The sequence below is a fragment of the Eretmochelys imbricata genome, chromosome 20 (genome assembly GCF_965152235.1).
Source record: "Eretmochelys imbricata isolate rEreImb1 chromosome 20, rEreImb1.hap1, whole genome shotgun sequence".
NCBI lineage: Eukaryota > Metazoa > Chordata > Testudines > Cheloniidae > Eretmochelys > Eretmochelys imbricata.
Window position 1 is genome coordinate 16,860,724 of NC_135591.1, and position 25,516 is coordinate 16,886,239.

A 25,516-nucleotide genomic window follows, 5' to 3' on the forward strand; every position below is an offset into this window, starting at 1 on the left:
AGGGCGGGGCGGATGATACCCCCACCCTCTAGACGGGACTCTCAAGCTTCTTTGTGGGAAAGGGAGATTTTGGGGGGAGGGTACAGGTTTAGAATAAGGGGTCTCCCGCTCCCCACCAAACCAGATCCAGGCAAATCCCTACCCCCCGCCCACAAAAATAAAACACACAGGCAAGGAACTCGGGTCTTTCTCTTGATCAAATCCAACCCCGCCCCCACCTGCTCCGTGCACACCCTCTCGGGGGGGGCCGCTCGCCCTAGAACTCAGCAAACTCCTCGGTGCACGTCTCAGTGCTGGAGACCCGGATCTCCTCTTCCTCACAGTCGTTGAAGTTACTTGTGTCTCCGGGGCCGTTGCACTTTGGTATAAAGGGAGCTTCCACCTGCGAAGGGAGTGGGGGGAGGTTGGGGACGAAGTGAGGGATCAACATTTGTATTACCCATCTCCTGCCACTCCTGGGTCTGCTAGGGGTGCACGGTCAGGCCCCAACTTTGCAACAAGGCAGGCAAGGATCAGCCCCGCCTCCCCACCTACTATACAGCCAGAAACCCGCACATTTTGCAATCACAGAAGGGGGAGCCCATGACCCCCCTTAGGAGCCCAGGATCAGGACCCCCAGCACCCTCCTTAACAGCCCAAGATGAGGGCTCCCAGCACCCTTAAGGGATACAGGATCGGGCCCCTTAGCAACCAGGTGAGGGATGCGGATCAGTACCTCCTCAAGCCCTTTTATCTAGCCAGAACCTCCTCCTCTCACTTTGCAATCAGGGAAGGGCAGGGGGTCACGAGCCGCTTGGATCCCCGTAAGAGCCCCCACTTGCATCATCAGGAGGGTTTTAATCAGAACCTTCAGCCCAGCCCTCTCCCACCAGACATGGAGGAATAACGCCATTAGCTGGTAGCAGCAGAAGGAGGTTGTTATCCTCAGGGGATGGGGACAGGACCTTGCTTTTGCCACCATGTTACAAACAGGTGACTGAGGGCTCCCGACTTTAAACCAATGCTGGGTGAGCATATCTCCCCCTAGTGGTTGCACCCGGCCACAACACCCTGCTACAGAGTCCCAGGAACCAATGCGCTCCTAGAGGCCTGGGCACTGATGATCCCAGGTTCAATTCCTGCTGACGGAGGCTGCACCAGGTGGGAGTTACCCAGGCCCTCCTCTGCCTGCCGCCGCCCTCCTACCTTCCTCTGGTAGATGGCGATCCAGTCGGTGGTAGCAAACCACCTGTGGTTCTTGATGTCGTTGACCCCGTTCTTGAGGTTGCCAAAGCGTTTGGTGAGGTCCACCTGCAGCAGGTTCCGGAGCAGGTCCCTCAGGTCAAAGCTGAAGTAAGCCGGGAACTGGAACTGGGGTGGGGAGGAGAGACAGAGGTCTGCCCTGCCCTCGTGGCTAGATTCATAGATACACCTAGTAATGTACAGCCCCTAACGCAGGGGGGGTCCTGGGCTACACCTGGGGCACCTAGGCACTACCATAATACACGTAGTAATGTACGGCCCTATAGCACAATGGGGTCCTGACCCATGACAGGGACTTGTAGGCACTATTGTAATACACCTAATAATAAAGAACAAGCCCTTTAAAAACACTCCAGGACAATGAGTGGACAAGAAGTTAGTCCTCAGGCTACTGAGAACTGACACAGGAGCTGAAATGGTTAATTAGCAGCAGCCCCCCAGCTCTTATTGAGCATTTTTCCTCCACAGGGCTGCCGCATCACTATCCTCATTTTACATAAGGGGAAACTGAGGCACAGGGAGAAGTGACTTGCTCAAGGTCACTCAGCAGGCTGGTAGGAGAACCGCGAACAGAACCCAGGTCTGTTGAGTTCCCACTAGGCAACACAACTTTGCTTTTTTAAAACCCCACTACGTTTAAAGCTGACCGTGTCCGACACGAGTGCTTTGAGATCCTTGGCGAGAAAGCGCTGGGCTGGGCAGAGGAATATTATGGGCTCTTGGTTACTATGGTGATGAGTGCTCTACCAGTGCCTGGAGGTGACTGATGTCTTTAAGGAACATTTAGTCTTGCAATGTAGCAGAGTTGTGGAGAGTTTTGCAATTCACGACAGTGTATAAGAAAACCAAAAGCACCTGTTCCAGGAGTCCCCATGAGAGTTACAGGGAGCCCAGTGGTGGTGGGGTGGGGAATGGAATCCATGTATTGGAGAAGTAGGGTACACAGCAAGGGAGGGCCCATGTGTGGGGCGTAGGAGTGGGGGACATAATGGGGAGGATGTCCATATGTTGGAGAACAGGAGTATGTGGCAAGGGAGGGTCTATGTGTTGGGGTGCAGGGGGAATGGGGTACATGACAGGGAGGATGCCCACGTGCTGGGGATTGGGGGAGCATGGGAGGGCATGAACACGTGTGTGGTGCGTGTAAGCATCTCCCTGATCAGTCGCTGAGACTTGGCACGTCCCTTTTGCTGGCGAAATCCTGTCCCCCAGAAAATCACACAAGTGTCCCCTCCCACAGCCCAAATACCTTGCCAGAGACAATCTTCTCGTAGAGCTTCATGATCTGGTCCGCGAAGAATGGGGGGTAACCAGCCACCATCTCGTAGATGAAGATGCCCAGAGTCCACCAGTCCACAGCCTTGTTATAACCCTGCCCGGGGAAAGCAGGCTGGGGTCATGCACCGAACATTTGGGGGGCGGGAGGAACCACCTGGTGGCCAGGGACCAGCAAGAGATAAGGCAGCGGACAGGCCCTCCCCAGCTCACCTTGCTGAGGATGATCTCGGGGGCCAGGTATTCTGAGGTCCCACACAGAGTCCAGGTTACGTCTTTCACCTGCTTGGCAAAATCAAAATCCGCCACCTGGAGCCAAAACACAGAGAGGGGAGAAGCTGGATCAGCCTGGAGGCTGTGACAGCAGGAGGGGAATGGGGGGGAGCAGACGATTGATGTATTCTGGCCGTGTTACATTTCTGGGGGTGTCTTGGCTTTGGGAAGGGGATGGCAACAGAGAGAGACTTAGACAGGCAGGAGATCACGGCAGGGAGCCAGGAGCCAGCGCTGGGATGGGGATGAGGATGGGAAGGAGTGGGGGAGGGGCATCACCAAGATGTAGCCTTGCTGGTCTATCAGGAGATTCTCTGGCTTCAGGTTTCGGTAGATGAGATCCAGCGAGTGCAGATACTCAAAGGTCAGGACGATCTGCGCAGCGTAGAACTGGGCGTGAGGTTCACTGCAATGAGGTGGGAGGAGAACGTGGGCATCCCGGGCCAGATCCGCCCCCTCTCAGCCAGCCCAGCACCCTCGGCCTCCTGCCGCCCACACCTTCACCTCAGTAGCTAGGGGGGGAACGGGGGAGCGGCCCCCCCTCACTGAGCACAAGTGGCGCCTTTTGAATATCTTGGCGATAAAAAAAGAAACCTCCACCTGCTGCGGGCCTTCGGCGGCACCTCGGCGGTGGGAGCGTCAGGGCGGCTGCAGACAGCCGGCGCGAGTGAGGCAGGCTTGCAGAGCGCCGCTGGGTGATCGCTCCCCCTGTTCCCTCCACCTGGCTATGCAGCTGCTTCACCTTCCTTATAGATCCCTGACTCCATCTACCCAGGCAACCCCAGGCAAGATGCCCCAACCCTTCTGGGCCTGGTGGCCCCATCTGCCCTAGCCCACACATCCCATCCACCACTGCTAGACCCCTGAGTCCACCCAGCCTGGCAAACCCCTCCCAGACCAGCATCTCCCCCCCCAGCACACACCCCCATGGACCTCCAGCTCCATCCAGCCTGGCCCCATCTGGTTCTGGCATCCCTGCCACTGACTGTGGCTCATGCTGGCAGAAGATCTCAGCAGCTCTCCCCATGGGGAATCCTTCCTGACCAGCCCAGCTGGGGATCAGGTCACGCCCTGCAGCATGAGGATCAAAGCCAGCGTCGCTGCAGATGCTGCTAGTGGATAAAAGGTCTAGTTCTCTACCGAACTAAATCCCAAATTTACAGCTGCGGAAACGGAGGCACAGAGTGATTCTCCCCCCTCCCCACAAGGAGTGAATGGTAGAGGCAGGATTAGGACCCAGCTCTATCCATTAGCAACGCTGTCCCCAACATCGGCTCTCGTGGCAACGCTCACCTGAACCTCCCAATCTGCCGTAGGTGGGAGAACATCTCCCCGCCCGGGATGTATTCCTTCACCATGTACAGATTGGAGTTATCCTAGAAGGAAATGCAGCAGAAACTGACTGCAAGGGATGGAGTCACTCCGGCCCCCCGTCAGTGCCTGTGACACCGGGATGAAGCTGCTCACCACACCCCTGCTCCTTTATTAGCCCCGTCCTTTTCAGGGCACTAACCCCACACTCCTCAAGGGAGCCTGATGAACTGGCCTGGCTTCCCCCTAGCACACAATGCAGTACACCCGCTGTCTGGGAGATAACAGCCTACTACTGCCACCAGCTGCTGCTGTTACTCCTTTGGCTCAAGGGCCAGAGGGGCTGTGCTTGGTGCTGAAGGTCCCAGGCACACACCTGCAGTGGGAGTTGCTGCACAGACGCGGCTGGGGAACAGACTCACTAATGAGAGGGCGCAAGCTTTATTTGCTTGGAGTATTTCATACTAGAGCCCTAGAAAATTCAACCCCTCCCCCACCTTTGGTCTAGAGGCAGGGACAGGCAGGCCCAAGAGGGATTTCCCAGCTCTGATGTCTCCGATCAAAGGGGAAACCCAACCTGCCGCCAGGTCTGACAGCCAAAGGAGCAGAAGCAGGAAGTGAAACTTCTCAAAAGCAGGTCTCAGAGTAGCAGCCGTGTCAGTCTGTATCCATAAAAAGAACAGGAATACTTGTGGCACCTTAGAGACTAACAAATTAAGGTGCCACAAGTACTCCTGTTCTTTTTTCTCAAAAGCGGTGTGTGAAATTGACCAGGTTGGCTTCACCCTCCCTCACCGCTGCAAAGTAACTCCGCTGAGCCCAACAAAGCCATTCCTCTAGTGGGCTATTCTCAACAGTTGACAAAAGAAGGGACGAAAAAATCACTTTTGTAGTGCTAATGAGTTCAATGTAATCAAGGTGGCCCATTTCAAACAACTGACAAGAAGGTGTGAGTATCAGCAGTGGAAAAATTTGTTTTTGTAGTGACCCATCCACTCCCAGCCTTTATTCAGGCCTAATTTGATGGTGTCCAGTTTGCAAATTAATTCCAGTTCTGCAGTTTCTCGTTGGAGTCTGTTTTTGAAGGGTTTTTTGTTGAAGAATTGCCACTTTTAAGTCTGTTATTGAGTGTTCAGGGAGACTGAAGTGTTCACCTACTGGTTTTTGAATGTTATCATTCTTGATGTCAGATTTGTGTTGCTAGGATATAGATATTCAGGCCTGCCTGTAAAGGCCTATACTTTAAGAATTTAGGTACATGTTTATCATTTAGCTAGTAATAGAGGTATACAAGAAAGAATCTGTGTAAGGGTCTTCTCTCACTGTGACAGTCTGAGGCCCTGTTCTTACGCCAATGCCTTGGCTAAGCAGCAGAGACAGCCATAAGCTGGGAAGCGAATGGTCACATCCTCACATTCCAAACTAGTCAATATGGGGCTGTTAAGATGGTGATCCGATCTATCACCACCAGAGAAAGGGAAGAGCCTAGAAGATGTAAAAGGAAATTTAGTTTGATAGTTTTCTGTCTGGTAAGAACTCACTTATCAATAGACACAGCTGGGAAACCCTTATGTCTTTATAGATGTAGTTGTGAAATCCTCACTTCTGTATTGTTTTGTCATTATAGTTCCCACTTTGCTATTGTTTATTTGCATGGTCTCTGTCTGGTTCTGTGATTGTTTCTGTCTGCTGTATAATTAATTTTGCTGGGTGTAAACTAATGAAGGTGGTGGGATATAATTGGTTAGCTAATCATGTTACAATATATTAGGATTGGTTAGGTAAATTTCAGTAGAATGACTGGTTAAGATATAGCTAGGAATATTACTATATAAATTAGGGGCAAACAGGAAGTAAGTTGGGATTCGAAAATAAGGAAAAAAGAACTTGGATTTAAGCTTGCTGGAAGTTCACCCCAATAAACATCGAATTGTTTGCACCTTTGGACTTCGGGTATTGTTGCTCTCTATTCATGCGAGGACGACCAGGGACCAGGGAGAGTGAAGGAATAAGCTCTCTAACGTGTCCATTTATTCTTCTGCATAGAGACTGTCTGGTTTGGCCAATGGACATGGCAGAGGGGCATTGCTGGCACATGATGGCATATATCATATTGGTAGATGTGCAGGTGAACGAGCCCCTGATGGTGTGGCTGATGTGGTTAGGTCCTATGATGGTGTCCCTTGAATAGATATGCGGACAGAGTTGGCAACGGGATTTGTTGCAGAGATTGGTTCCTGGGTTAGTGTTTTTGTTGTGTGGTGTGTAGTTGCTGGTGAGTATTTGCTTCACGTTGGGGGGCTGTGAATTTTCCCTCTCTACTGTATTTTCCACTCCTTGTATTTGATGAAGTGGGTTTTAGCCCACGAAAGCTTATGCCCAAATAAATTTGTTAGTCTCTAAGGTGTCACAAGGACTCCTCATTGTTTTTGCTGATACAGACTAACACGGCTGCCCCTCTGAAACATTCTGCTAGTGAAAGCCGACCCGGCTCAGTGATGAGAACATAAGCACTAAGCACCCGCGCACAAGCCAGCAGAGACCACTGCCCCTGCCCTCGAGCCCAGGGTCAATTTCCAGCTAGCCCTGGAGAGAGGGTCCAGCCAGGGCATGGGCACAGCGCCCCATGCTGGATGGTCAGAGACCTTTTTCTGCAGCCGCATTAGGAGAGCAGGAGCCAGCAGCCAAGAAGCAGAAAGTCACATCCTCACATTCCAGCTAAATTATATCAAAACAAGGTAATATCGGGCTGTTCAGAAGGCAATTCTATCCTACTAGGACCCACCATCACCAGGCAAAGAAACAGATCTTAGGATGTTCAAAGGAATCACTTATCAGCAGTGCGGGTGTGAAATCTCTACTTCTTTATTGTTTTCCCTTGCTGGTCCCCACTTCTCTATTGTTTATCTGTCTGCTTTCTGTCTGGTTCTTTGATTGTTTCTAACTAATTTTGCTAGGTGTACATCAACTAAGGTGGTGGGATCCGACTGGGTAAAGAATTGTTTCACACTATGTTCGGATTGGTCAAAGAATTATTTTGTACTACTTGCATAAAATGATGGGTTAAGGTAGAGCTAAGCAGGACTCAAGTTTCACTCTATAAACTGGGGTCCAAAAGGAAGTTCTTGGAACCAGCTCCAGGACACAGCCCAATATCAGACCTCAACACCCTGCCAATGACACCGGGCAGAAGCTGGAGACCCAGCACGACCTGATCCCGACTGGCCACCAGGGAAAGTTGGTCTGCCTTATTGGCAGCGATGGGCATTGTATGCGGAGCGGGTGTATTCTGTTCTGGTAACTGTTAATAAATAGAGGTTAAGGATATTACTGTGTGAGGCTCTTTCACTGGGAAAAGACCCTGCAAACCCACAGAGTGTGAGGTGATGCCCTGAGCCAGGACCAGGGTAAAGGTGGGTGCCCTAGAGCATACGGGGAACAATGCCTGAACCCTGCTGTCCTCGAAGGGGATGAAGGCAGCCCATCCTTGATCTCCCTGCTCAGGCCATTCTGGGCTGTGACATGGGCCTTCCTGACCCTCTACCAATGAGACAGGCCCCAACGCCCAGTCAGCACGTACCAGGCCAGACTCCTAGCTCAGTGGAATAAATCCAGAGCAGTCGCATTGATTTCAATGAAGTTCTCCCACATTTACACCTGCGGGGTATTTATTTTACGCTGTCGTAGGAGAAGCGATTGGCTCAGCGAGCCAGCCTGTGTGACAGAAGCCGCTGGCCCCAGTGCTACTGTGTCACCCGAGAGCTACACAGCCCAGCCCCAATCAGCTGGCACGGAGCAGGTGGGACATTTCTATTGTAGCAGCTTCTGTGGACAAGGGGCCAGAGATCAAAGCTATTTAACCCTGGAACGATGAGGGGCCCCCAAGAAAACGACCCTTCCAGCACTGCCTACTGCTAACACACCCATCACCCTAGCCTCCAGGCTCCCGCAGGGGGCTTCAGTTTATCCTGCAGCCTCCTCTGAGCTGACAACTCTTCCTCGCTACAACCCACTAACCACAGGCTTACAGACGAGGAGACAGGTCTCTCTTCAGAACCAGCTCCTCTTTAATCAGGCCAGCCACAGGGGGTGCTGTGGAGCTCTAAGGGACAACTACCTTTGCTCTCCCCCTTACACACAGGGTGTAGCTCACAGGCCCCAAAATCCAGGTTCAGGGAAGAGGGTCCAAGCCGCATCACCAGGGGCCTGAATTTTATCTTTCACAGAAACTCCATCAGGAGGAAATGATCCCATGTGATAGTTTCAAAGTCTCCACAAAGTCAACTGTGCATGGAGTTAGGACTTCCTCTAAGACTCCCCTGCAAGCCAGACCTCATGCCCTAGGGCCAGCGCATGGGAGCCAGAAACTGAAACTGGCTAGGAACGAAAGCAAAACTGACTAGGTTGCGGGGGGAAGTATCACTTTTCAAAACCTGGAGTCAAAAGCAGAACAGAAAAGAGTGAAAAAGGGGAATGATCCAAACTGATTTTTCTTAGCTCCAAACCTGATCCCAGACGTCACGCCAGGAAGGTTTGTTCTCAGGATACAAGAGATGCAGACTGTGCCCTTCGACCCCCCAAAGTGACCACTCTCTTCACAATGTGTATGATAATCAAGGTGGGTCATTTCCTGCACAAATCCAGGTTCTCTCACCCCCTCACCCCCCTCCAAAAACCACACACACAAACTCAATCTCCTGCTGGTAATAGCTTATCCGAAGTGACCACTCTCCCTACAATGTGCATGATAATCAAGGTGGGCCATTTCCAGCATAAATCCAGGTTTTCTCACCCCCCCACCCCCATACACACACAAACTCACTCTCCTGCTGGTAATAGCTCATCCAAAGTGACCACTCTCCCTACAATGTGCATGATAATCAAGGTGGGCCATTTCCAGCATAAATCCAGGCTCTCTCACCCCCCCCCACCCCCCCGGGGAACACACACACACACACACACATAAACTCACTCTCCTGCTGGCAATAGCTCATCCAAACTGACCACTCTCCAAGTTTAAATCCAAGTTTAACCAGAACGTCTGGGGGGGGGGGGGGGTAGGAAAAAGCAAGGGGAAATAGGCTACCTTGCATAATGACTTAGCCACTACCAGTCTCTATTTAAGCCTAAATTAATAGTATCCAATTTGCAACTGAATTCCAATTCAGCAGTTTCTCTCTGGAGTCTGGATTTGAAGTTTTTTTGTTGTAAGATAGTGACCTTCATGTCGGTGATTGCGTGACCAGAGAGATTGAAGTGTTCTCCAACTGGTTTATGAATGTTATAATTCTTGACATCTGATTTGTGTCCATTTATTCTTTTACGTAGAGACTGTCCAGTTTGACCAATGTACATGGCAGAGGGGCATTGCTGGCACATGATGGCATATATCACATTGGTGGATGTGCAGGTGAACGAGCCTCTGATAGTGTGGCTGATGTTACTAGGCCCTGTGATGGTGTCCCCTGAATAGATATGTGGGCACAGTTGGCAACGGGCTTCGTTGCAAGGATAGGTTCCTGGGTTAATGGTTCTGTTGTGTGGTATGTGGTTGTTGGTGAGTATTTGCTTCAGGTTGCGGGGCTGTCTGTAGGCAAGGACTGGCCTGTCTCCCAAGATTTGTGAGAGTGTTGGGTCATCCTTCAGGATAGGTTGTAGATCCTTAATAATGCGTTGGAGGGGTTTTAGTTGGGGGCTGAAGGTGACGGCTAGTGGCGTTCTGTTATTTTCTTTGTTAGGCCTGTCCTGTAGTAGGTGACTTCTGGGAACTCTTCTGGCTCTATCAATCTGTTTCTTCACTTCCGCAGGTGGGTATTGTAGTTGTAAGAAAGCTTGACAGAGATCTTGTAGGTGTCTGTCTCTGTCTGAGGGGTTGGAGCAAATGCGGTTGTATCGCAGAGCTTGGCTGTAGACGATGGATCGTGTGGTGTGGTCAGGGTGAAAGCTGGAGGCATGTAGGTAGGAATAGCGGTCAGTAGGTTTCCGGTATAGGGTGGTGTTTATGTGACCATTGTTTATTAGCACTGTAGTTTCCAGGAAGTGGATCTCTTGTGTGGACTGGACCAGGCTGAGGTTGATGGTGGGATGGAAATTGTTGAAATCATGGTGGAATTCCTCAAGGGCTTCTTTTCCATGGGTCCAGATGATGAAGATGTCATCAATGTAGCGCAAGTAGAGTAGGGGCTTTAGGGGACGAGAGCTGAGGAAGCGTTGTTCTAAATCAGCCATAAAAATGTTGGCATACTGTGGGGCCATGCGGGTACCCATAGCAGTCCCGCTGATCTGAAGGTATACATTGTCCCCAGATGTAAAATAGTTATGGGTAAGGACAAAGTCACAAAGTTCAGCCACCAGGTTAGCCGTGACATTATCGGGGATAGCGTTCTTGACGGCTTGTAGTCCATCTTTGTGTGGAATGTTGGTGTAGAGGGCTTCTACATCCATAGTGGCCAGGATGGTGTTATCAGGAAGATTGCCGATGGATTGAAGTTTCCTCAGGAAGTCAGTGGTGTCTCGAAGGTAGCTGGGAGTGCTGGTAGCGTAGGGCCTGAGGAGGGAGTCTACATAGCCAGACAATCCTGCTGTCAGGGTGCCAATGCCTGAGATGATGGGGCGCCCAGGATTTCCAGGTTTATGGATCTTGGGTAGTGAGGGAGTGAGAGAACCTGGATTTGTGCTGGAAATGACCCACCTTGATTGTCAGTTTGGATGAGCTATTACCAGCAGGAGAGTGAGTTTGTGTGTGTATGGGGGTGGGTTTTTGGAGGGGGGTGGGTGAGGGAGTGAGAGAACCTGGATTTGTGCAGGAAATGGCCTAACTTGATTATCATGCACATTGTGTAAAGAGTTGTCACTTTGGATGGGCTATCACCAGCAGGAGAGTGAATTTGTGTGGGGGGGTGGAGGGTGAGAAAACCTGGATTTGTGCTGGAAATGGCCTAACCTGAAGATTACTTTAGATAAGCTATTACCAGCAGGACAGTGGGGTGGGAGGAGGTATTGTTTCATATTCTCTGTGTATATATAAAGTCTGCTGCAGTTTCCACGGTATGCATCTGATGAAGTGAGCTGTAGCTCACGAAAGCTCATGCTCAAATAAATTGGTTAGTCTCTAAGGTGCCACAAGGACTCCTTTTCTTTTTGCGAATACAGACTAACACGGCTGTTACTCTGAAATTGTGAAGAGAGCGGTCACTTTGGATGGGCTATTACCAGCAGGAGAGTGAGTTTGGGGGGGGGGGGGGGAGGGTGAGAAAACCTGGATTTGTGCTGGAAATGGCCCAACTTGATCATCACTTTAGATAAGCTATTACCAGCAGGACAGTGGGGTGGGAGGGGGTATTGTTTCATGGTCTCTGTGTGTATATAATGTCTACTGCAGTTTCCATGGTATGCATGCGATGAAGTGAGCTGTAGCTCACGAAAGCTCATGCTCAAATAAATTGGTTAGTCTCTAAGGTGCCACAAGTACTCCTTTTCTCTCTACCTTGAAAGAATACTCTAGCTTGGTGAGGAATGGAAAGTTGACGGCCTGGAGGATCCGTTTCTCATTGAGGGGGTGCTCAATTTGTTTCAGCTTCACTACCTGGGAGAGAAAAGGAAGTAGCAACACTTGATCTTCCTCTGCTGGCGCAGCACCCCCTACGCCTCCCATGCACTCCCTTCTCCAGCGTCCCCATGCAGGGTTCAGCCCCAAATCCCTCCCCTGCACTGGGGATTCCACGGCCCCAAGCCAGATATCTACGGAAGCCCCCAGCATCTTACCTGCTGTTTATCCACGATCTTCATGGCATAGTGATTCCCGGTCTCTTTGTGTTTCACCAGCATCACCCTCCCAAATGAGCCCGTGCCCAGGGTCTTGATTCGATCAAACTGATCCAAACTGGCCGTGTTCTGGAAGGGGGAAAATAAATGTGATGTGGGGCCAGACTGGTCCTGGGGGCATCAGGAAGGAACCTGCCCAGGACAGTGGGATTTGCACTGCAAGACTGGATGGATCTTTAATGACCATGAGGGGGGTCAGAGCCAGGACCGGCTCCAGGCACCAGCTTTCCAAGCAGGTGCTTGGGGCGGCATTCAGAATGGGGTGGCAGTCTGTGTCCCACAGCGGCAAGTTGGTGGCAGCTCTGCCGCTGTTCTGGTGGCGGCAATTCAGCAGCGACTGCTTGGGGCAGCAAAATTGGTAGAGCCACCCCTGGTCAGAGCTTTGGTTTTTATAGCTCACCAGAACGGCAGCCCCCACAGGGTCATCACTGACTGTGATGGGAGAACGCCCCCTACTGAGCCCGCCACTCCCTGCAGCACAGCACCCCCTAGCCCCGCACTGGGGTTGTTCTTGAGAACATTGATATGAAGTACATGTCACATTTCACCACCAGAGGGCGCCAAAGGAAACCACTACAGTTTTAAGGAGACACTGACAAGGGATTCCCTGCTCCTTGGGCAGAACCAAACTCCAGTTCCAGACAGGCGACCCGCCCACCTCCATTCCGTGGGGCTGGCGGGGGCGGGGCTGGGAGTCAGGACTCCTGGGTTCTAGCCCTCGGTCTGTGAGGAGAGGGAGTGAAGTGTAGTGGTCAGAGGGCAGGAGACTAGGAGTCAAAAGATCTATTCCTAGTTCTGCCACCAACTTCCTATACCCATGACCAAGTCCCTTTCCCCTCTGGGCCTCAGTTTCCCCATCTGTGCCATGGCGTTAATGACACAGGGTGTGCGGGAGGACTAGCAAAGTGACACTGCTGCAGGGGGACCAGCAGCTCTGCCTCAGGAATTACCCACAACCACCCCAGGCGGGATTTCCAGCGGGGACAGACCCAGGGCACTGGGGCACTGCGCTCAAGCGTAGGCAGCAAATGGAGGCCCTTTGAACAGGGTCCCTGTTAGCACAACTCCCCGGGAGCCAATCTGGGGCTGGGCTGGGCTGGGCTGGGCTGGGCTGGACGACCACGCTGGACCCTCGGAAGGAGGATGGGGGAGACAGGCTGGATCAGGAGGAGTCCCACATGGTTAGTGTCCCCCTCCCTCAGCAGAGTGGAGTTGAACCTACAGAGTTCTTGGCCCTCCAGTTACCAGAGGGCAGACTGGAGGGACGGGCGGGAGAGCAACATGGTCCACTCAGCCCCACCCCCCAGGAGCAAAAACAACCCCCAGACCATCAGAGGAGGCTGTGTGGCAAGGTGGCTCAATGATGGGGAAAGAGATCTAGGGGGTGACTGCGGAGTAATCAGCCTGGGGCTGCAAAGGCCTTGATTGCGGGGGGTGTGATCTGGGTTGGGGGCACAGTACCTGAGAGGAGCTCTCCCATTTCTTAAGGAAGTCTTCTTTGGCTTTGGCTAAGAATTCCTCCACTGTAAGGGAAAGAGAGAGGGAGCAGCGTGAGGAGTCAGAAGGGGGGGCACCCAGCCTGGTGGACAGAGCTCCCCTTTCAGGCCCCGCCCCACTCAGCAAAGAGGCACACAGTCACAAAGGGGACGGGGATTTTAAGCATATCAGCCGGATGGTGGTGCCTCATTGGCTATAAAGAGCGGCTCAGGTGGGATTGGCTAGGGAGAGGTCCATGTGGGGGTGCTCCCGCAACATCCCCACCCTCGTGCCCCTGGACACACCAAACAGCCCCGTCAGGGAGGGCTAATGCAGCCCCCAGCACCAAGGGGATGCACTTGTGCCTCTATCCCCCCGCTGAACATGCCACTTGGGGTGCCTGGTCCACGCCCCTCGACACAGAACCTGCACCCCATAAGGAGACACTCGTACAACCCTCCAAAGGACGTTAAGATGCATGGATCAAGTTGCCCTAATGGGAAGATACGGGATCTACTACTGCTGCCAGGAAAGGGGGGTGAAGGGGAAGGAGATTCCCCCTTAGCTCAAAGGGCAGAGGCCTGTGTGTAGCCTTCTCTCAAGCATGCAGGCCTCACAGATCAATGACACCAACAGCCCACAAGGGGGTGCTCCGTGCACACACACAGAGCTGCAGAAGGCAGCCGTAAAAGTTGCAAACCCCAGTTGGGCTTTGCCCACAAAGGGGTTAAAACAACCTGCCACAGCCTCCACAGCAGCAGCCTGGGACCAGCCAAGTGTCCCGCTCTCTGGCATCCAGCCAGGTGATCCTTCCTTCGCCAGCCGGGCTCCCTGTCCTTGCTGCCAGATCCCAGAACCATGGGAGGGAGGAAGCGGGATGGGGGTTGGAGCAATCTGCAGCATCTGGAGGGATATTTGGTACCAAGAGCCCCTTTTATCTTCGCTGCCTCCTACTGCTCCCAACAGGGACAAGTCCCGCAGCTCTTAACAGTGCAAGAGACGCCCACGGGGTTGGAATGGCTGCAGCAGCAAGGCCAAGCACAGAGCAGCAGCAGGGGGTGGCTTTGAGCCCAGAGCTCCCCCCTGCCCCCACCATCACAGGCAAGTCTCCCCCACACCGGAGGTGTATAAAGTTAACTGCCTCCCCCAGGGGTCATTGGTGCTGAGATGCCAGGGAGGGGACAAGCTAAAAGCCTAGATCCAGATGTGGGTGCTGCAGTTCTTGGGGTCACAGATGCACAACCCAGGAGTCAACTCCCTGCCGCCCCACTCTCTCCACTACAACCCACTCCCTTCCCAGAACTGGGGACAGAACCCCAGGAGCCCCCCACTTTAATCGCTAAATAGCAACACTTCTGTGGAAACCCGGCATCACCGCGCTCTAGTCCTGTCATCCCTGCCCTACAGAAAGGGCTGAGAAATGGGCCAGGCGAGGGCCTGAAATGGACCAGCGAAGCAGAACAACATCCTACAGATGTGACTGATTCACTGCTGGAGGGAAGGAGACCAAGATTACGGGGATTCCCCTGATCCCACAGGACAGGGCAGGGCAGGGCAGCCCTGAAAGGGTTCTGGGGATCAGCTATTTGCTGGCTAACTACCCCCGCCCACACTCCCTTCACCCTCTAGTCCCCACAGCCCATCTCCCGTGGAGCCCTACAGAGTGGGATTGAATTCACATCTGCTTCCCCCAGACGCTCAGTCTGTCTGACCTACTTTCACTTTGTCTCCTACTCTCTCTGGACTATTTATAGAAACAGGCTTGGCTCACCAGCCACTGTCTCCCACCATCGATCCCAGCCCCAAGGGGGTGGGGAAGAGGGATCCTTGCATGGACACGGGACAGAGAAGACAATTTCCTGCACTCTCCTGGCCGTACCTTACAGAACTAAGTTTAAGTAGCTTAGGAGTTCATTGTATTACAAAGGCAGGCGGTTATGTATTATTGTGGGACTGTATGTGACGTCTCCGATGGAAACCCAGGGAAGGGTTATGGGCTTTGAGGGATCATCTGAAACTATGGGGCCTTCTAAAGTTAAGTACATTTCCCAGGAAATCTCTAAGGGGAGGGGTATGCAAACGTAACGCCTCTGTTATGCAAAACCTCAGCTGCTGGAAGCCGCTCCTCGAGGAGAAACCCACTGCCTGTGAGTTACCTGGCTGGAAGCGGGGTGATCTTTGGAAAGCTTATTAGCAGGCGTGTTGGTTCTTTGCTGGTTTTTAAGAATGCTTTTACCTTAAGAATCAATGTGCTTGCTAACAGCTGTGTGGTACCTTACCTGTGGAGACTGGGCTGTTTGTAGCCTCTGAGGAAAGAGGGAAAAGCAGGCCGGTTCAGGCAGTCTGGCTTGCTGAGGAACTCACAGTGTAGGCAGGGAGCTGTGCAGCCTGGAAATCCCCCGGGCAGGAAGGAGAGAGACGCAGGTCTCCACCCAAGAGAGGTGATGACTGGGAGCCAGAAGCCTAAGTGGCTTCCCTGGCTGGATCATGAGGGGCAAATACAGGTGCAGTTGCCCTGACCTGCAATACCCCTTCCCCCTCTGTTCTTCCCTGGCATCATCCACACCAGATCAATGCCTTGGGAGGGGAGATCAGCCATTCTGCCTTCTTCTGGAGGTCTAGGAAGACTTGTGAGGCTCTGCTAATCAGTTACATAAACTGGGGGCAGCCCCAGACAGTGATGGAGGAATCTTCTCTGCATCACCAGCCTCTAATTCACTTGGCCCAACACCAATAATTTCTTCCCTTTTTGGGCCTGTCTCATCTCAGAGTCTCGTTCTTTCTCTTCAAGGCCGTGGGCCTGGGTCAGGGACCCCTGGAGCCGAAGCTCTGGGATGGAGATTGTGGCTGACAGCCCCACTCCTCCAGTCCCACGGCACTTTCTACCACCCAGGTGAAGCTCATCTGTGAGAGAGACAGAGCTTCTTTGAGAGCCCATCCACAACACTGGAACTGACTGCCACAGGTTCTAGGGATCATCTCAAACTTCCCCACCTCTTCTTCCTAGTTCTATGTGCCCTCCTCTGATCAGCCTTCCCCACTATAAAAACAGCACAGCACAGGCATGTATAAAAAGACCCTACCAAAACCAGCACCTCCACTGCACACACAGCTCTCCCCCTGGTGAAAGAATGAACCGCAGGAGACAGATGGGAGTCACCTTGCTTATGGCATGGACTGAAAAGTGACCAAACCCTATGGTAGTGAGGGCAGGATAGTAACGTACACAGTGCCTCTACACTGGTCGGTTTCACTCCTTCGCCAGCAGGGTTAAGATGCCATCCTGCAGGTTCTCGGCACTGTGGCAGGACAAAGGGTTAACTGAGGCTCCAATCCCGCAATTGAGTGTATGGACAGACCCTGGCACTAAGCCCCATTGATTTCCAAGGGGATACTCCCTGTACAATGAATTGCAAGCTCTGGGAGTTCCATTGTAAGCTCTTTGGGGCAGACACTGGCTCATTTCAGGTCTGTACAGAACCCAGACACAAGGAGTCCTCAGTTGCAATAAATATCTCTGGGGGCTACTGTAATTAAAAAACCATTTAACGAGCAGCCAATTCAAATTTGGCCTCCAAAAATTTAAGTTTTGGTTAAACCCGCCAATGCTGTCTAAAAACAAATCCTGAAATATTCCAATTATTTTTGAACTAAGTCCCACTTGAAACAGACAAAAGGTCCCCCACGCCTCTTGCAGCTCAGAGAGCCCTAGAGTGAAAATGACTATAAGCAGGAGTGAAATTGATACTAGTGAGATTTCCTTTGCTTAGCAGACAGACTTACCTATCTCAGGGTTTTACACGGGTGCCCAGCTCCCTAGTATCTGAGCAACTTCTATGCAAAAGCAATAGCGGGAACAGGCTAACATTTTCCAAAGGGCTTATAGGCTTTAGGAGCCTGCATGCCATTGATGGTAACTCATAAATAGTAAATGGCAACCTGGATTTTTAGAATCCTCTTGTTCTAATAACCCCGAGGTTTTGTAGCCATTCCTTTCCAGCTCAGTGGCCTTTCAGCTGAGAGAGTCCCTTTAAAGACCCATTAACTCATTTCTATTCATGTCAGTTTTGTCAGATGGCACGAATCTGGCATATGAAACTAATTGACTGTCTCTAATTACACAATAGACTAACACACTGACCTGCGCCAGGATAAACACCAGAGGATAGCTGGCTAATGGAGATGTTTTCATATCGCTAATCTTTTGTACCACCTTTCAACAAACCGAGCAAAACCTTAACCTCCTTAATCCTTCCAGGAGGTAGGTACTATTCCCTTTTGTATGGGAAGGGAAACTGAGGCAGGGAGACATGACCTTGCCCACTGTTGCACAGGAAGTGGAAGAATTGAAAAGAGCACCAAGAGTCCTGACTCTCAGCTCCCCACCCCCAACCGCTAGATTCCACTCCTCTCCCAGAGCTGGGAATAGAACCCAGGAGTTCTGATTCTCAGTCCCCTGCTCTAACCACTGGATCCCACTCTCCATCCCAGAGCCAGGAATACCAACTCCCATTCCTTACTCTGACCGCTAGACTGCACTCTTGCTTATCACAATGCACCCAGTTCTCTTGTATCCAATGCAGCAGCACGAGGTATTATTCGAATACCTGGGACAGGGATCAACCCCGATACACAGAAAGGAAAATGCACAAGCTCAGACCACTTAGGACAACAGATCTGCTTAACAAAGCCATTCTCTGTTGAAGGGAAATCAGAGCCTGATTCAAAGCCCAGCAGAGCCCAGCACCAGGGCTCTAGGGACCTGTAATTAGGAGAGATCAGAGTTATCTGGAAGAGAGCTGAGTCTCCTAATCAGAGGGCAGACTGCTCTTAAAGAGACATGACAAGTTTTAGGCCCAACATTTGTGATTACAGAAACCTAACGCATGCCAGCTTGTGAGTAGCAGCTTCCAACTTCATGCTTCACCGTAGAGCCTCTGCCTTTCAAACCAAGTTCAAGTTCTCAGTCCCCATCTTCAAGGCCTCCATGGCTTGCGGCAAGGGGGATCTAAATGAGCATATGACTTTGACAGAAAGATAATGGCTGACAACTCTACTTCATTGGTACAATGGCACCTACCACCACGGTGAAGTTCAGCTGTGCAAGAGACAGAGTTTCCTCAGGGTCTGGTTGTAGACTATGGAACTACCTGTCACATGAACCAGGGACCATCCCAAATCCAGACGCGTTTCTTTGACCCACCAGAACCTCAAAAACGACAAGACACTCCACTGCCCTCACTTCTCCTTCAAGGGAGAAGATGAGAGAACAAGCCACATGACAGATGTGAAGTCACATCATTTAATGCACGACTGGAAGGCATTCAGATACTGCGGTGATAAGAGCAGAATAAGAACCTAGGGAGGACAGATTAGGCTTGTTTCTGAAATCCCGTTGCAGGATCAGGGCCAGATGTGTAAGAAAAACAATTGAGTTGCACAAGGCCAGGGTTACAAACGTCACACAACTTTCCCCCTATTTGGGGGAGGGGGGCTGGTTTGACAAAACTTTAAAGACTCCGCCTCCAAAACCAGTGTTGGGCCCACAGCCTCTGCAAATCAACACAGGAGAAATCAGAAACAAAGTGAAATTGACTAATCGAATTTCACCACGCCCCAGAGGCACAAAGGGCATGAATGGTGAAGAGCAGATTAGAGGTTTACAGGGACTGGTCACCTTGGAATGCAGCCAGAATTTAAAAGCAGGCTCATTCCCCCTGCCATTTGGAGTGTAACTAACAGAGAGTCAGGACTCCTGAAGGCAAAGCTTCCACAGCAGCCAATACTAAGTGGTCACTAAAAGGATCATTTCATCCGCCACCAAAATGCAGCCACCTCTGGGGTGAAACAGGGCAGCTGTTTCAGGACACTGTACAACAGCAAAGAGATCCTGAAACTACAGGTGAAAACTCAGGGAGGGAGAATGGCACCGGGGTTAACACCCACACAGATTCCGCCCTTGCGTGCCCGAGCGATGATTGTCCCATAGGAACAAACGTGCTGACAGCTCCCCCATGGGCTTGTTCCACTCCCCTCCATCCTCCCTCTTAGCCAAGCATCATCACCTGCCGTCATGGATTTAGATTTTAAGCCCTTTGAGGCCTGTTCCCCCAGGCCACTAGATGCATGTTAGCAACCTGCCTCAGCCCCACTTTCCACATTGGATGCCATTTCTGGCCATGGGAGGGTTTCCACTGGGATGACGCCTGACCAGGATGGGGGGAGGGGCGGGGCCCGGCAAGCTGCAAGCACCACAGGAAAGAACCGTCACTAGTGCAGCCCCAGGCCTTATTCTGATTCCAGCTACATCCCGCCCATCTCATGCCCCCAGCTGCTCCAGATCCCGATCTCCCAAAGTGTAAACTCCATCTTACCTGGGCAGAACTGAGGAGAATCCACCCCCTCCCCATCCCTCCAGTGCTGGTGGCTGAAGGGTTAAACCCAGAGCTTCCCTGCCACTAAGGACTCACTGTCTTTCTCTGGTGAGCACCAAGCAGATTCCAAAAAAAACCTGGTTTATTTCCTTTAATGAGCCCAGTGGGGAAAGAGGCCCAAGGGGGCAGGTGATGGGGCTGGAGCGTAAGCGATCCAGGGCCTGGCTCCTGATGCGAAGGATCTAATGAAGATCTACATTACAACCCGGTCTGGCGCACGTGGTCCGCATTACACCCAGCACCCTGCTAACGATTGCAGGGGCCAGTGCACGACCGTCCTGCCTCTTGCTCGGGCTGGGGAAGAGAGCTGAGTACTGAGACCTTCACTACAGTGATCGGGGTGGACAGGCCAGGTGGCTGTGGGAGCCAGGGATACAGAGCCCTGAACCCTGACATCCTCCTGTTGGATGGCCGCTGGGTGCAACGAGCTGCCAGGTTTTCACCTCCCATGGGGATTGGTTACAATGATGTCAAGCCTATGATTCGATGGCACCAACAGGCCCCCACCAGGCTCAGCCGCATTGAGCTAGGTGCTGTACAAAGCCACGCTCCCTGCCCCAAAGAGATCACAACGGCAAGATCACAGCCAAGGCTGCTAGTAGAAACTGGCATAGAGAAGCAGCGCAGCCTAGCAGCTAGGGTTCTAACCTTGGGCAAGTCACTGCCTTGCTCCAGGCCTCTGTTTCCCCTCCCCATTCAGGTCTATTTAGACTCTGCACTCTTCAGGGTAGGGACTGTCTCTGACTGGAAGTATGTACAGCGCCCTGCACAATGGGGCCCTGAGCTCAGTCAGGGCTCAAGAGCTACCATAATGTAACCAGATGCAGGTAGAGGTGAGCTTCGGGTCTCAGAGGGTTAAACTCATAGATGGGTTAAGCAGATCTCAAACGAGCTGACCACTGACTAGAACTGGCTTGTGCCTTGGGGGTGCAGGATCACCGTGTGCCTGCCGTGAGTCATCAGCTCCCCTTTGCAGAGAGGAAGGAAGGGACAGACCCTGGCACTTCAAGCCATCAGGGATACTAAGGGAGGGGAGATGACCACACACCCTGCCTGGGATCCCCTCCCCCAAAGCCCCCCTTTACCGTCCATGCTGTGACCCACGGAGGCCGCCGGCTGTGGTTAGGAGGTCATGGCAGGCAGAGAGGGAGGTCTGGCCTGGCGCCTCATGGGGGACTTTGTCCCAGGCAGCAGGAGCAAACACAACCTCTGCTTCGACCCCGGCTTCTCCGGCGAGCCGAGGAGAGACCCGAGCCAGCACAGGGCCCAGTGCAGCTCCAGGGTGTGTCTCTGGCACCACCACTCCCTCGGCTGCATCGGAGGGGCCGGGTTTATGCCAGGCTGGAGGGCCCCATTGCGGTGTCCGGATCCTCCGGTGACAGGTGCCTTCAAGCCCCCTTGGCGCAGGGGGTCTGTGCCCGTTAGTGCCTATTGCCCCTGGATACAGCAGTGTCCGCCCCCAAGGTCAGCCTTGCCCCGGACTCCTGGGTTCCTGTTTGCCGCTAGAGGTGGATCTGCCAGCGCTGCCAATCCCACTTGCCTGGGGATGGAGGCAGCAACGAGGCGAGGGCAACGCCCCAAAGTGTCCCTTCACCGCCCCGGTATGTAGGGCAGCTGGTTCCAGAAAGCAGCGCCTGCCGCCAGCCCTTCCATGGGTTCTGAGCTCTGGGTGTGAGGACGCACATCCAGGGAGGGGGTGGGGAGGACAGGGACAGAGCCGATCACATGGTGGAGGGAGACAACGTTCACACAGCGATGCTCCAGGGGTCTATTTATAAATAACAACTGCAGCTTCCCCACCCCACCCACATTGGTCTAACTGGGTTCTTAGCCAATACCCCATCACCCATAATCCCTTGGGGCATCTGGACACTGCCCTGATCCACTCCTGGAGGAGGAAGAGAGGATCCCCCAACTCCTCCCCCACACCACTTCAGCCGCCTCACTGTAACTCCCTATCCCCCTATGAGCTGTGAAAGCCCGTCTCTATCCCCCCACCCTGAGGATCTCAAAGCAGAACTCCCATGGCATACAATCAACCCCAGTTTACAGGTGGGAAAACTGAGGCAGAGAGAAGGGAAAGAATCTTGCTGAAGGTCCCATGGCAGAACAGTGGCAAAAAGGGAACAGAACCCAGGAGTCCTGGTTCTCCACACCTTCGCTAAGCAATACACCACCCCTCCCTGCCTCGTGCTGGGAATAGAACCCAGGAGTCCTGTCTCCAAGCCCCCTCCCCTTTTCTGCTCTAACTCACTAGATCATGCCCCTCTATAGGGCACCCCACAAAGCAGAGATACTAAACAGGGATCCTCTATCCAGGCTATTTGACAGAGACATCCTGGAGATCTCTCTGGCTTGCCACTGCCACGCCAGCACTACATGGTATCACCACTAGGGGTCTCCCCTAAATTCTGGCCTGGAGCAGCATGGCAGGCATACCTGACGTAACCCCACTACTCTCCACACACAAACACCTCTGACCCCAGTTGGGAGGGGCTAGCCGGCCAAGTGGGGGTGGGAGATGGAGCCCAGGGGCCAGCCGGCCTAGCTGGGGCACGGTAGCAGTTAGGCTCTGCTTTTACTCGGGCTGGAACCCACCCACTCTGCAGAGGCTAAACCCTCGTGTGCCAACAGTCCCCCAAGGCCTTCTCACAATTCCTCTACAGGGCAGACAAGTTCTCCCGCGATGGCCAGGGAAAGAATCTGAGCATCTCAGCACAAAGAGCCCTGGGATTTTCCCTTGGAACAAGTGCAGAGCCAGTGAGGACACAGTTACTCAAACGGCTTTGCAGGGGGCTGCTCAGACCCAGACTAGGCTACCGGGGGCTGATCAGCCTGGCTAACTCTGGAGCAAAGACCCACCCGTAGGCTCCCAGGAGCTGGCTTAGCCCTGAGAAACTTGCAGTTGACCAGCACAAGACCAAAGCTAGCCAGGTCCAGAGGGAGTCCAAGGGGTTGTGACAACCACTGTTTCGGTCAACACCAAGGATTGAACCAGGGACCTGAGGAGCTAAAGGCCGGAGTCTTTACAACTTTTCATCACAGCCAGGCTCTGCAGCTGGGGCAGGAACAGACTCGCAGCGTCTATGGGTCAGGGACACACAACACACACTAGGTTACACTCGCCCCTCCTCCCCCAAGGGAGCATGGGCCAGGGTGGTTAAAAGCTCCAGCGGATGCCACAAAAGCCAAATGCCTCCTGCTGTCTGGCCGTCCCCGGGCATGTAACTGTACCCTCATGCCAAGAGATAAGGTCAAAGACATGACTTGAAATCCCTTCCTGCCCCCTCTCCTTCATAGGCTGGCTCATCCCTAAGCACGTTCATGGGGTGGGTCATGGCAGCTGGTCAACAGCGCACAGCAATGCTGCATGGGGACTGCTCCCCCAGCACCAAAATGCAGCTGCTTCTGGGGTGGGGACAGCAGCTCCTTAACAGGCACATTGCGGTGCAGAAGAGTGAAGGTCCAGCACACTGGGAGGTGGACTTCAGAGGAGATGGCGTACCCTTAACCACGCTGGCATTTGGTCAGGGTTATTGTGGGACCTGCTCCTGCACCCAGTGAGGTAATGGGGCATCTTGACATTGCTTTGGATAAGCCAGGAGCGCTCAGGAGGCCTGACTGACTGTGTGAGTTCAGCCAAGTCATTTTCCAGCTCTGTAAACTGGGGCTGAGGATTGTGCTGGGGGGCGGAGTTCATTCACAAAAGTGCTTACAAGTTCCTTGGCTAGAGGCTGGCGAACATCATGAAGGATGAGCTGGCCACTGCGGCCACCTGGATAGTCAATCCGAGGGCTGGCAATTCCAGCACTGGGCTTCCCGCCCCCTCCCCCACTCCTGCATTTCTGATGAGAAGCCTTACTTTCTCAACTCTGAGATATTGCCAGGATCTTTTCCCTCCTTGGCAAACGCCGCCCGGATTCCCCCATCCAGAGAGTGCCAGGCTACAGCCGGATCCTGCACGGAGCTCCTGGAGTTTCCGATCCCGATGCCAGCACGCTGCCTCATCCCCACCGCCCGCTATCGGAACAGATGAAGGACAGAACTTTTGTCCCAGGGCTGGAAAGTTGATGCAGCAGCAGCCCTGATCGATTTCCCAGTGGCCAGATTTAATGCCACACTCAATAAACACAGCTCTGGAGCAGATCCATGAGCGTTAGGGGCGGAGCCAAATCTTAAAAGATGGAGAGAGCCCCGCCCTCTTTGATCAATCCCTCGCCTAGCTGTACCTCGGCTGCAGATCACGCTGGGAGACAGTGTCAGGCTGGCTAAGGTGGGCTGTCTTGCTACTGGCCGGGGCCCCCGCCTCGCTCCGCGACCCCCAGTAGAAGATCCGCCCAGCCAGGCTCTCCAGCTTCTGAAGCAGTGACATCTTAGCGCCTTTGTGCCTGCTGGGGTTGGGGCAGGTCATTTCTGCTCCATGGCTCATGTTTCCCTTCATTTATTTATCTCCCTCCTTCCCCGGCCCTCACAACCAGAGTCGACGCGAAGCTCGGCCCTGATCCAGGAATCCTCCAGCCTTGGTCATTACCCAGCAGCGGAGAAGACAGCAGGATCAGGGATCAGAGGGATGGCCCCAAGCCTCAGCAAAACTCCTCCACTCACAACAGAGACAGGGGGTTTGAGCTGATTGTTCTCGACTTCAAACCAGGAGGCAGAATTTCCATCCAACAGCTCCCCTGCCCTGCAGCAGCCCCAGAGCATGGCTGTCAACTCACAGACCGGTGTGCGACTCTTCAGGACCAGCCAGTCACATCCATGCACATTCCCAAGTGGGAAAGACCCAGGGACTTGGAAATGGTTTCTTCTCTCCCACCTCTCTCTGGAGAGTTGGCTTTCCTGGTGGCGGAAATGGAGCTGGAGCGGGGGAGTCTGGTCACTTACGCAGCCAGCCAAGTCAGTTTCACTTCCTGGAGGGTGAGGGGAGGACAGATTCTGCATCAGAAGTGATGGGACAATGGCCAGTGGAAGGGGAAACACCCACACAGCAGGGCTTAAAACAGCGCCCTGGGTCTCCGCTCCTCTCAAATCCTTGGGCTGAAAGCAGCATGAGAGGCTCCCTCTGGCTTCACTGCCGATCCTGCTTGCATTGGGGGGCAGACCCCTAGAAAAAACACCATCCTATAAGTACAGTGTCCCCCAGGCCAAGCCACTGGGGCTGCAAAGGAAATCGGGGGGCTGCGGGTGGGCTTGTGGCTCACATGAGGCCTGAGTCAGAGGGGTGCAGGTCCTTAAGTCCACTGCTGGGGGCCCCGCTCGCAGAGACGAACAGCAGGGGGTTGCAGCACATCAAAGGTGGCTCTCCAAGTGGCGTTCAAAGAGACCCACATTCGGAAACCCTCAGCCCTCGGAGGCACCCTGCTACAGCACCCCAGGGAGGAGATCTCGAAGCACCATGGGGTTTGACTCTCATGCCATGCAGTCCCAGGCAGTACCAAACGCTGGCAGGGGCGGGACCCAGGACTAGTCGCCTGGAGGTTTCTTTACTTTGCCTTTCCCAAACAAGCGCTGCTGTGCTCCTTGACCTTGGGAGCGAGAAGCCACTGTCAGCGGAAACCAAAGAGAGCCGGGTAGCGCTCCGGGGGAGAAGCAAGAGGGTGGGATGGGGAAGAAGGAGGTCCTTCCTTGTGAATCTCAGTTTCCAAACAGCTCGGGTCTGCAGAGACCGGGACTCTGCAGGC

General features: G+C 53.2%; 1 protein-coding gene across 2 annotated transcripts; it reads right to left on the reverse strand.

Annotated features, from left to right (window-relative positions):
- Window positions 1-256: 256 nt before the first annotated feature.
- On the reverse strand, window positions 257-24,276 carry LOC144277538 (cAMP-dependent protein kinase catalytic subunit alpha-like). Of its 2 annotated transcripts, none has more exons than XM_077838408.1 (10): window positions 24,081-24,276; window positions 13,387-13,448; window positions 11,866-11,994; window positions 11,588-11,686; window positions 4,084-4,166; window positions 3,070-3,196; window positions 2,731-2,826; window positions 2,492-2,614; window positions 1,186-1,350; window positions 257-382 (listed from the first exon to the last, which is right to left on the reverse strand). In XM_077838408.1, the coding sequence occupies exons 1-10, from the start codon at window positions 24,274-24,276 to the stop codon at window positions 257-259; spliced, it is 1,206 nt and encodes a 401-aa protein (XP_077694534.1). The 2 variants fall into 2 exon arrangements, with proteins under 2 accessions (XP_077694534.1, XP_077694535.1); XM_077838409.1 differs by lacking the exon at window positions 24,081-24,276 and adding an exon at window positions 16,769-16,778.
- Window positions 24,277-25,516: the final 1,240 nt, after the last annotated feature.

Coding starts and splice junctions, on each gene's coding strand:
- LOC144277538 (XM_077838408.1), bottom strand. CDS start 24,276: ATGAAGGGAAACATGAGCCATGGAGCAGAAATGACCTGCCCCAACCCC. Junction 11,687..11,865: donor AGATCGTGGATAAACAGCAG/GTAAGATGCTGG, acceptor TTTCTCTCCCAG/GTAGTGAAGCTGAAACAAAT. Junction 2,615..2,730: donor CCGAGATCATCCTCAGCAAG/GTGAGCTGGGGA, acceptor TTCCCCGGGCAG/GGTTATAACAAGGCTGTGGA.